This window comes from Ixodes scapularis, unplaced genomic scaffold (assembly GCF_016920785.2).
Source record: "Ixodes scapularis isolate PalLabHiFi unplaced genomic scaffold, ASM1692078v2 PGA_scaffold4__175_contigs__length_147842914, whole genome shotgun sequence".
Classification (NCBI taxonomy): domain Eukaryota; kingdom Metazoa; phylum Arthropoda; class Arachnida; order Ixodida; family Ixodidae; genus Ixodes; species Ixodes scapularis.
In genome coordinates this window covers 88,227,720-88,240,046 of record NW_024609879.1, presented here as the reverse complement: position 1 = coordinate 88,240,046, position 12,327 = coordinate 88,227,720, and the positions used below count along the sequence as shown (strand labels likewise).

At 46.3% G+C, this 12,327-nt stretch overlaps 1 protein-coding gene across 2 annotated transcripts in view; it reads left to right on the top strand.

The window, feature by feature from the left end:
• Positions 1-12,327, top strand: part of LOC8050705 (phospholipase D2) — a 75,538-nt gene that overhangs the window by 54,204 nt on the left and 9,007 nt on the right. For both annotated transcript variants that reach the window (XM_040219944.2, XM_040219943.2), the window contains 5 exons: positions 1,150-1,268; positions 2,363-2,485; positions 6,099-6,209; positions 8,169-8,260; positions 9,138-9,304. In XM_040219944.2, coding sequence (XP_040075878.1) covers positions 1,150-1,268; positions 2,363-2,485; positions 6,099-6,209; positions 8,169-8,260; positions 9,138-9,304 — 612 coding nt within the window. The remainder of the gene's footprint in view (positions 1-1,149; positions 1,269-2,362; positions 2,486-6,098; positions 6,210-8,168; positions 8,261-9,137; positions 9,305-12,327) is intronic.

The following is a 12,327-nucleotide window of genomic DNA, read 5'->3' as shown; positions in this document are numbered from 1 at the left end:
ATCAGTTCTCCTCAAACTGCTCCAGGCATCGCACAAACAATGTCCTTGCCACTGCACTCTTTATTTCGAAGCAGCCTTAGGACGTTTCGCGTCTCCGCAGTCAGCGGCATTTCTCGAGGTGGCTCTCCAACGTCACTTCGTGTTTACCCTGGCCGCACGCAAGGTCTATGATCGCAGCATCCATGGCAGGAGCAACAACGGGAACGTCCACAGGGACAAGCGCGAATAAATTAAAGTTATCCTCGGCGGCTTCACAAACATGTTTTCACACACTCCTGTAGAGATCATTGCAGCTCTGGGAATCGTGCGCCGGCACGGTAAACGTGGAAACGGCAAACGTGAAACCGGCTCGGCAAATGTGAAAACGGCAAACAGTTTTCAACTGTCTACAGAAGTACAGTATTCAATCGCTCTGTCATCTTTTAGTGTTTTTGGAATATGGCTTGCTTGTCTTACTTTGTCGATGGCTCGTTGTTATCTGTCTTGACATTGCCGAGTTAGCAGGTAATGGCAAAAAAAGATTGAAGGCTCTAAAACCACTAGAGGCCTTTAGATCTGTCTACTGGATCTAGAACCTCTAGTAGATTTCATTATACTTGGGGCAAAGCTTTGCAGTGCTTCTCAATTATCGCGGTCTCATTGTCATTGTTTTAGAAAGCGATATCATCCACGTGAAACGTGCTTTTTCTTGTTGTTGGGGTCCAAAAATTTCTGGAACCGAAAAGTGAAGCTGTCGATTAACTCGATGCTGACTGGCTGAGCCAGGTGATGTCACACCCTCTAGCTCCATGCTGATTGGCTGGTCCAGGCTCTGGAAGAGCACCAGGTGTTTAAAACCCAGATTAGCGCCGGTATCTACATTCCAGGAATTGCTCTCGTGTGTACATGCCACGCATTTAGTGAATCACTAAATTAACCAAGAAAAGCACCGAGAGCGTGGGCGTTGATCCCAGAGGAATCGGACTGAAACCACACATTTTGTGTGCAACACAATCGCCCAGCAATTTGCTACGCATTTTTTATACTATTTTTTGTTCCAAAAATTTATTTTCTGTCTCATAAATACAAACTTCTTATGGGTGATTTTGTTTCATGTGTCAAGCGCACAATGTGGCCATTTTATTTTTTTTTTCTGTGGCTGCGGAACAGATATAGTGAACCGCAATGTGATGCCGCGGATGCCCTGGCACGACATTGGCGCCGCCGTGAGTGGAGCTGCCGCAAGAGACGTGGCGCGCCACTTCATCCAGCGCTGGAACTTCACCAAGGTGTGCCTGCCCACTGTGTTTGTTTGATGCATTCGTTGCACTGAACGAATGCACGAAGGTAGGTGCATGCAACAAAAGCAAACAAATGCACCAGGTGCACTGAAATGCATGCCGCCTCTGCACATTTTTTTTTCGCTTTCTTCCGCGCATGTTGTTATTTTGCAGGAAGTTCATTACATTGCCTTCCATGTCACATCAACCTCTAAACTCAATACATTGCTTAAAGAATTAAAAGCGCCTCCCACAGTCGCACATCCCCAGCTTTGACCTCGCTATTTTGCATCATTCCCTCCAAAGCGCACGCTTTTACTTTTTTTCCCTCTCCTCCTGCACACTCCCTCAGCATATGTGCGAGCATGCTCACTCCACTCCTAGATAACAAAGCCATGTTCATGGGTTTCCTATTTCGCCTGCCATCGGCGTTTGGCTGGTACTCACGTTCAATCAGCAGGGCGTGGATTCCAACCTAAAGCTGATGCAGCATGCGACGCTTCTTCATTATGGGAGTGTGTTACCGGAAACAGCTTGGATGCAGCCCTTTAACACATTGTGCGTTAAAAAGTGTTTGCTCCATTATTGAAAGTCGCAAAACTATCGATAGCACTATCAATATTGGACTTCTAAAAGCTACCATAGAGATAGCAGACTATCGACAGTAAAGTATCGTACAACTATTTGTGACTATGTCAGTAGTTTCTATTATATGTCGTAGTCAACACTGAATTAAGACGCCCCTACATGTCCGTCGTCGTCCCCGTTTTGTATTCTAATTTCATTTTCTTAACGACAGATAGTTCTTCTGAAGGTTACCTATTGATAGTGCTATTAATTGTACTATCGATAGTGCCCTATCAATGTTTCTCTTTCTACTATCGCTAACACTATCTATAGTTCCACTAGCGCTACTACTGTCTATAGTTCCACTATCGATAGTGTGTTGATACTATCGACAGTTTTTCTAAGACTATCGATAGTCAATTTATCGGCAGTTTTGCATCACTAGCGTGCACGCACAGTGCACCTTTGTGGTATGTGTAGTAGCGAAGTCTTTGTCCGATTTGTGTACCCACATGTGTTCCTTCATTTCTGGCCAGTTTGAGAAGGCGAAGCAGCACGGCAACTACCCGTGGCTGCTGCCCAAGTCCTACCAGGGCGTGGATCTGGAGGAGGCTCTTCCAGAGTCTGCGGTGGGACAGCTCTACACGGCCGACTGCCAGGTGGGGGACTCTGGTAGTTCAATGACCTTGCAACTAATCCCCTTAAGACTTCTCAAAATAGTGTCTATTAGAGCCACTAAATACGGTACGCCTGGAGTTCCGGCACTTCGTTCCTCAATTTTCTCGTGGGCAACCATTTTGGTCGCGTAGTACAGAGCAAACACGATTGGCAATTTTCGTAATCTCGAGCATTAGGTACAGCAGCGCATTGCTTCGTCGCGGACCATTTGAACATTTATGGAGGACGGAAGGGTGTTTTCTGCGATTTCAGGTAATGCTTTGGATGACTGGCAACCCTGATTTTAAGCACGAAAAAAATTGAACATATGATTATAAGGAGCTTTGTCCTGTCCTTCCCGAAGGGGTGACAGACGTACCTGCGGCCCTGGGTTTTACCGGAGAAGATGGAAGGGTGGATTATAGAAAAGTAGACGCAATGGAAGTTATCTAGGGGAAATTGAACGAAGTACAACTAACTAGCGCAGCTGGGGGATGGGCGGGACAGAAATATCGGGACTCCCTCCCGCGCAGCTCCGGCCCAAAGTCATGACCCATGACCCAACCAGGTTCGACCCGAGGAAAATTGGCGATTCCCTCACGGGGGGGGGGGGTGGGGGGGGGGGGGGAAGGAAGGGGAAAGGGGAAGGGAAGGGGAAGGGGGAAGAAAGGAAGGAGAGGGGGGGCGGGGTGATGTGTTTAGGTTTTTTTGCCCGGTCTCCCAAAGGTCTTTTTGGCAAACACCTTATGGTCTGGTAACAGTTACAAAAATGCATTGGCTTAAAAAGAAATTTAAAAAAAAAAAGAGGGAATTAGGATTTTTTTTTTAGGCTAGGTTAAGCAAGTTGTTGCCCGTCATATAAAGAATACAACCGTTATTATGCATCCATTCATTCTTGCTGAATGATGAATGTTACTCTAAAAGATAGCATGTTTTGTGGCTCTAGCATTAGTGTTCAGAGGAAACATAAATGGTCAGAAGGAACGGTGTCAAGCTTTGGGAAGGGAGAAGAAAGGAGAAAGAGGATTTAGAAGAGAAGGAAACATTCGCGTATGCGAAGTGTGCCTCGGCCCTTAACTATAATTTCTTTTTTGACTCCTGCTCAAGTGAGCCGGTTAAAGTTGCGCATATCAAAACCCAAGACTATTCAAAATGAAGGACGAGGGACGAACCCAGAACAGCATTGTCTTTCGTCGTCAGCGCACCGACAACAAAAGACAACCGATCTTTCAATCTCCATATTTTCTTTGACACAATAGGTTTGTTTGATTCGGCCAGAAAGTTCTGAACCAGTTCTGTCCAGGTTCAGACGAGTGCAGGAGTCGTGCAGCGGCGGCGCAGAACCAGTGCAGCCGCCGTGCTAGGACTGGCGCTGTGATCGGCTTTCCGAGCAGGGTGTCGTCTGCATCTGTTTGCTCTTGTTTCTCCACGCCACGTTGTATGCTATATTTAATTAGTCACGGTTCGATGAGACGACTCGTGTTTCCTTAGTTTTAAAGTATAATAGCGGAATCTTTCCTGTGAATATTTTTTATTCTAGTAAACTAAAACGTTCTCTGCACGAAATGTATTTCTGTCAGCATTTTGCCGTTCGGTTTCTGTCGTTTCCATAAGCGTTCGTGTCCTTCACATTCATTTAGCAATAGTAGATTCATTCCAAGTCTCTCAAGTTTCGCATTTCGACGATAGGTTCGCGGCACCAGGATAATTTTGCGTCGGGAGTCACTGGCGGCAGCGCGCGGTCGGTAGCGGTCACCCCGAAGATTAAGGCCTGACGATAGCGTTTTGGCCAAGACAGTTATCGACCGTAACCTTGGCATCCAGCTGAAGCGTTTATTCTGATTCCGAAGAAAGACCTGTGTGGAACTACCAAGCCAATGCCGATTCTCTGTGTTTTTCCCAGGCCCGTTAGTGGCCGTCCACAGATACTAGCGGACAAAGCGCAGTATTATGCTCAGCTACGGGGCATGCGAGGGCCAATGTACTAAATCTCATACCTCTGCAATGTATCGGAGTCATCAGTATGCATCCAAGAGCAACTGAATGGGGGGACTATCAAGAGTGCAATACCTTCTCGTGTCTGTAAGGAAGAATATCAATACTGTGGTCTCCCACATACTGTCAAGACCGGTTATAGCGAAGTCAACGGGCATCGGAAATCACTTCGATATATCCGCTGTTTCGTTATAACCGACTTTGGTTAACAAAGTGCAAAAGGGAATGGGAAATTGTGATCGCTTCGCTGTAGCCGCTATTTCGTTATAATCGACTTCGTTATAACCGGTCTCGACAGTAGCATCAAAAAGAAACAATTTACGTGAGCCAGTATTTTAACACTTACCACAGGGAGCCAAACCTATGCGAGCAGGTATCTAAAATGCTTTCAGAATATCATAAGCAAATTCCTACCCTCGGTTATGATTTCAATTCCACGTCCACCGCAGGTCCATTATTATTATCATAAATGAGAGGAAATGCAACCTCCGTATCGGCGTTATTGTTAAACATCGCAGGCGTTTGAGCAAGAGCTGCGACAAAAATGGCACTGCGAGCGGAGACGGACGAGGAGTGTCGTCTGCTCTCGCCGTCTGCTCTTGTCGTCTGCTTCTGCACGGACACTGAACAAATCCGGAGCCGGTGCAAGATTTTCAGGAACTGGGTCTGAACTCGTTCAGAACTGGGAGGAATCGAACGCGCCAACGCGGTGGCCGTACAACTTTGGTTGAATCGAATGCACCAGTTCCTGCGCTGCTGAACTAGTTCAGCCAGTTCAGGCAAATCGAACAGACCTAATGTCATAAAAAGGTGGTTAACAAAGTGCCCATTCTCTACTTCACTATTTAGCCGCCCTCCATCTGCGACTGTCCTCGTAATTATAATAGCACCGAGACTGTTGTGACTGGTCGAGCTGCTTTAAGGCCGGTCGACACATTTGCCATCGAGTGCTCTCAAGCGCATTGCCTTCTCTAACGACTGCCTATATTGAAAGAATGCTAGTGCAACTAATTTACAGAGTGTTTCCAACCACTCAATCGAGGTCCTGTGGTCTATGGGTCGCATTTGCCGTACAAGCTGCGAGGAGGGGACGAAAGCTTTGGCTGTCTGCAAACACCTGCCTCTCCACCCGGTTTCCTCCTATCCCCACGACAAAGCAATGCACGCACACTAGCGATGGATCTGCCCAGAAGACACTTGTCATTAAATTGCAAAGACCCTCCACGGTTTGAGATACTCCCTCTCTTAAATCTAGGCTCTTGAATAACTCTCTGGTACATTGGTGCCCTCTATCCGGCAGCCCTGGAAATGTGTACGACTATACCGAAGGTTTTGCAGTATTTGAGATATCAAAGGTATGCACCCTCTAAAAAAAATAGTCATTCTTACCATTGTGAGAAGTATTTCGAACCCACAGTGAAAGAATAATGCGTAAGAAATCATAAAGATATGCATGCAGGTCCGAAGCGTCGTGGGGCCACGTAGTAGACGGCACCAGCATGCCAGTGTATTCTCTCATTGTAGGGGTTGCAGTGGGATGCAAGCGTGTGAACCAGTCTTTTGGTGGTTCGGCAATGTACCCAGGAACTCAGACTGCGTCTCGTAACTTGCACACAACAGATTCTGCGGAGTGCCAGCAGCTGGTCCACGGGCATTCAAACGGTCGAGACTTCAATCCACTCGGCCTACATCGACGCCATCATGAACTCGAAGCACTTCATTTACATCGAGGTATGTGCGCTGTGTCATCTTTCCTCATTTATGCTCGGGTGATCGCCTCTGGTTTCAACGTGAAATATGTTTTAAATGCATGGTATTTTAATAGAGACGGCTCTCGGATTTTTTTGTGTGCATGGCACACAGCTTCTACGATGATGTCGCGGTGTCGACGCGATGTCATCAGCGTGATGATCGTAATGGGACTTCGTGACCTCATGTGACGTGAATTTCACATGACACTTGTGACGCCATGGGACATTGACTTAATGCGACATTATGTGATGCCATGTTGTCACGTGACATGAAGATGCCCCAGAGGATGTTTAGAGTGCCCTTGGGATTTATCGAAGAGACAGTCAGTTTAACATTAGCGGGGTAAAGGTCTATTTATGCGGTGGATCTTTTCGGCGAGTCTAGTATCGCAAAACATATTTGCCGTCTGAATGCGACTGGAAAAGAGGCGCGCCTCCCAAAAAGGTTGTGCACAATCCTTGCTTCTGGACCGAGATTTTGCCGAAACCTCACCGAGGTCCGTCAATCACTTGAAGGAGAAACGCAGATGCTGCCAATGGTTGCTCGACGTCGCCGTGACATCCGACCTTCGAGGTGGAGCGAGCTTTTGAAGGAGCCCTGATGTTTGGCCAATCCCGTATCCGAGCCAAAGCTAAAAACGTGAAAACAATCACGATGGCGAGCAACAGGTGGAGGAGCGGTGCGCGCGGGCATGACCTTCTGTGCGAGCCGTACGTGGGCGATACGAGTTGGTGCCATGATGCAGATTCCTCTGCAGTCGCAACGAGTGCAAGCACTGTGTGTAAACATGGTGACCAGGGATAACTATTCTCTTAGTGGTGCCAAACTTCCTAATATACTTTGGGATAATCCGCCTGTTCTTTGACGTTAGCTGTCTTTTCTCGGTTCGGCAGGCCTAGTGCACCGAGTGAGCATATATCCGACAAAGTTTGTCGAGCGATATTATTAAAGCAGACTGTCTCTTCACACTGCATGCACTTCATATAATTTTAATGCTAAACTCAATATTCCCACTGATGATGACAAGGTTCGGCAAAATTCTTGCGAGTCCGCACATTAAATATTTTGCGCATCAAACTCGACGTGTGAACAGGCTGATTGCACGAAATCTCAGTTTCGCTAGACCGTCATGCGTTGAAAAAATGCATCGTGTGAATAAACCTTTTTTCGGTTAAAATGTAAGGGGCAAAAAAACGAGACTCAAAAGTATTACAGCGCCCAAACTTCGCTAAGCTTAACTGGATGGAAGCCCATTCAGGTCTGCCTAAAAGTTGCAGAGCACAACATGGTTCTCATGAGCCCTTACAAACCTCGCCTCTATCGAAGCTGGCGTAAGTGATTGTGTGACCATAGAGACAACTAATGGCGTTCTCGTGGAAGTAACAGTATGAATCTCGATACAGAAATGATTGCCCCTAGAGTTACCGACCCAAAAATCTGTTCTGCGTATGACGATTTTGTCAGCTATAACCAATGTGCTGTCGCTTTTTTTTTTATGTTGAACTGTAAACCAGAGGATTGGAGCATGGCCTTTGCACCATTCAACATTGCAACCTGCAATGTTTGTCGCACTGCAATGAAACTTGTGTCAAAATTTGCATTTATTGAAACACAGTGGACAGTTCACTTGAATGAAAAATGGGACTTACTTAAGTTCCCGTTATATAAGCTTAAAGTTGAGGGTGTTGTTGAGCTAGCTGTTCAAGTTAGCGGAAATCTGTTTTTACTACTTTGATATCGCTAAAGAATAAGACAAAAATGTTCGAGGTTCTGTTTGCCAATGGCAGTTGCCTTTGACGGATAAAAGCGGCTAATAAATAAGGGTTGCTCCAAGTATTGCGACATTCTCCACTCGGCCACAAATCACTGTGTGCCAATTTCTGCATACATGCGCTAAGGAATGAAAGGGTGGCTTGAAACTCTGTTTTGGACTTTCAGAACCAGTTCTTCATCACGCTGGAACAAGGGAACCCGTATGTCGAGAACCGGATTGGGGAAGCCCTCTTTCAGAGAATCCTCAAAGCATACAGGTATGTAAACAGGAACAAACGTAGAGCAGAGCATCTTTTTAGTTTAGTAAAGATAGATAAAGTAGCGAAGGTATTGGTAAGTGACGAAATAAGCTGGAACAAAAATACGATACTGGGCGTCGCGGGCATTGACGTCCGCACATCAGCAGGATCGAGCACTAGCGTGAGACCGACTCGATAGAGCGTGGTACGGCTGCTCTCATACACGCTCTTGACTCGAGAAAGTTTTAAGCAAGAACACGCGATAAGTGGCAGAAACGTACTACCTCCTCCCAATAGTGGCAAATGGTAAAACGAGAACTGAACCAGCGGGATTCAAACCCGGTTCATCTGCGCTGGAGCCGCATGCATTGCAGACTTGATCACGCACGCCGCAATATGGACATGGACAAAACAAAAGTTGAGCGAAAACAAAGGCCCGTGGACTGAATTTTTTACGTCGTCTTCCTCGATCGAGCGTGGGGCACAGATTGGGCATGCGACATCGGTGTTTCACTGGGTTCAATCGGTGCTTTGCTGACTAAGCACGAGCCCCAGCCAAACGCCAACAGTGTTTGGCTACGTCAGCCGAGCGCTGCGTCAGAAACAAACAAATCCTGTCATTGTCGTCCTCATGGGATTGGTTCTCAATTTAGCCATTTGGGACATGGGAGTTGGTTCTCTTCTCCTATAGTGGAGACTAATAAAACGAAAATATGGATCTACCTCCATTTTAAGCCAATGTACCCAGCAAAAAAATAAAAAGAAACAGCTGCACCGTCGGAGGATCCACAGTAGGTTTCACAGAGTTCCTTGGCAGGATGTTGCGGCCTTTCCTCGATGCTTTTGCCTCGGATGACGGTTGTCCTGAAGGGCGAGTGGTCATTTTTGTATGCAGGAACAAGGAGAACTTTCGGGTGTACGTGGTGATGCCTTTGCTGCCGGCCTTCGAAGGGGAGGTGGGCACGGACACTGGCACGGCCATCCAGGCCATCACCCACTGGAACTATGCCTCCATGTGCAGGGGGCCGTCTTCCATCATCGGTAGGCTCAAGGCAGCCGACGGTGAGCCAGAACTTTATCCAGGATTGTTAATATCGGGGAACAGGGAATTAAGACTTTTTTGTAGGGGGGTCTTTGAGGGATGGGGAAGGGGGGGGGGTTAGAGGGAGGGAAGGGGGAAGGGGGTAGTATACATGGTTTGTCTAGCTTGTGTAGGAAATTTTGGGGGAGCGTTCTTGGACTCAGCCTTGAGGTGTGTGTATATAAACCCTGCTGTGAGCACCTGAAACTTTTTCGGAGAACAAGACCCACTGCTTGTTGCCAGGCTACCACGTTCCAGAGCTTCTGCTTGAACTTCAGGATCGAGCCAATTTAGCTTGCTTGTGGGGACCGTCTTGGAGATTTGACTGGTTGGTGGTGGTCATCTGTGAGGTTGTGATTGGCTGGTGGGGACCATTTTGAAGCTGCAAATGACAGGTAGCAGCAATCTTGACGTTGCAATTGGCTTATGGCAGTCATCTTGAAGCAGTGATCGGCTAGTAAAAGCCATTTTGAAGTGGTAGGCTGATGACAGTTACTTTATTGTGATCGTTAAGACAATTTTAAAACTTTTAGAAGAAGGGGTTTTCCCGACTCTGTAGGGATATAGCAGTACAGTAAAACCTCATTATAACAAAATGGGATATAACAAACTAAGGGATATAACAAAGCAATCATAATTCCCCTTGCTCGCTAATAGTGGGAAGAAATGGACATTGGCTATAACAAACTAATGGTTATAGCGAAATAATTACGACCGCTCCTTCAACTTTGTTATAACGAGGTTTTACTGTATGCTTAATCTTTTTTTGCATTTCCCTCAAGCTTAATATTTTGTTGTAAAATAAAGCAATGAAACTGAAACTGACGTTCTGCTTTCCCGCAATACATCTTCCTTTGGAAAGGAGGGGACGTCAACGACGAACCGTCAGTTTCGGTAGGATTTAGTGGTCATGAGCGCGGCTGGTGTTGTGAGCTGTAGCAGTGCTTTGTGGTTCAAGAGCATTGTATCGCGTTACAACTACGAGTGATCAGGGCATTTGTGCTTCATATGCCTCTTGCCGAATTACTCCTTCAATTATTTGCCACGCTTCACACGAAACATAGATGATTTGGTTACTCTCAGCCATTTGTTAACGCAATGCAGTCAAGCGCAACTGTGCGTACAAACTTTATTTGTCAACGGCATCATCTATTGCCTGTCGCGTCGCGAGCGACACTATCGCATTACGAAAACGAAAATTGTAGTGGGTCGCTAACGTATAAATTGAGACAGAACGCCATGATAGGCTTAACGTGGGCGCCATTAGCTTTAGACACCATTAGACAAGGATGGTCCTGCTCGAAGGGGCTTGGCATAAAAGCAGCGGCGTCTTCGGCTCGCGCAGGGGCGTTTGCCGATGTCCTCATTCCGCACGTTTGCGCACCTTGTGCACAACTCTTCAGTACACCGCGGGTGCAGAAAGGTCTCGTTAGATGAAAGGCTGCAGGATGGATGTGCAGGAAAGATTGCAGCGTGCTAGACGAGCTCTGACAGAAGCTTTTTGACATGGATGTATCTGAGAGACTGCAGCTTGTCAGCCTAGAGAAGTTGCTCTAGCCCCCTTCACACGGGAAACCAAGAAAAGCAAAAAATAAACAAAACACAATCATGCGCCATTTTTGTTTTGTTTTTTTTCATGAGAAAGAAACCAACTCATGTTGCACGCTAAATGCTTTTAAAAGGGGCACTGACAATTCAAAGGTCTATCTTTTTAATTGTCTAAAACGATGCAAGTTGTATTTATAGACACTCAAAAAAAATACCACAAGGTAAAAACAGATTTCCCCATGCGTGCACATGCATTTTTATTTTTGGCGCTTTCATCTCTTTCTTCTCACCTCTTCGCTTCTTTTTATTTGTGGCATAATCAATTATGACATTTCTATAATAGTTAATAATGGCATTTGTAAAACGTTTTTTAACGCAATTGCCATACCTGCCAACCTGTGAACTTTCAAATTCGTAAAACTTCCGCCGCCGCCGGGAGGTTTACGCGAAACGATGTGCAGCTTAATGTCAGCCTTGCCACCGTGCGAAACGCTTTCATCACACATGCACGCGTTACAGAATCCAAACTTCTCTTCCTTTTTATACGGCACGAGGCACGGGAATTCCACCGTGTAGGGCTTCATGAACACCTGAAAGTACCTCTTTTGAGGTTTGGAGTTCGCCATAGCGCCGCGAAGCCCCCGCGACCAGGGGAATGCTACGATTACATGTGCAACAAACACAGAGGCCGCACTCCTCGCCTCGAAACTGGCCGAAACAGAGACGCCCAACCACGTCTGAACATGCCGAACCAACAAGCGCTGTCGAACACACGAACAAAGGCTTTGGGCTTTGGATTGGTTTTGGATACATGACCACCGGATAGACGGATAGTAAAAACCATGACGGTGCCATGGACGGTACCTATCGCCCTCTTGTGGTGGTGCAAGATACTGCCAGCAACAATTATACAAAAAAAGATGTTAAAAAAAAAATTTTTTTGTATAGTTTTTTTTTTTTTTTTCGTAAAATGTGAAGCAAGATTTGTGAAATCGTAAAATTAGTACCAATTCGTACATTTTACGAAAAATTCGAAAGAGTTGGCAGGTATGGCAATTGCAAACGCACTACGACTTTTCTTTTTGAAGTACCGAAAATCGAAGCCCAGAGTGATGTCACCTCTTGGCTTTTTATACTCCCTCGGAAAACGTGGCAGCGCTTGGCACATGTAGCACTGAGGATACACCGAGATTTTAGGTGCCCGACGACCTCTCAGACTTTGAAACGGAAATCGTCGAACGGTCAAAACAACTGTTTGGTGTTTGTATCGTAGTTCCGGTTGTGACTCCGCCGGGGCAGCCTTTCACGCAGAACCGGCGCGACATGACTCCTCGCATCGCTCACAAAAGTTCTCTGCGTGTTCTCTTTGACCTCACACCATTTCCAAGAATTTAAGATCGCTGAAAGGGCCCTAAAAGAACTTCAAACTTAAAAGTGAGGCATCGTCTGCTCACGC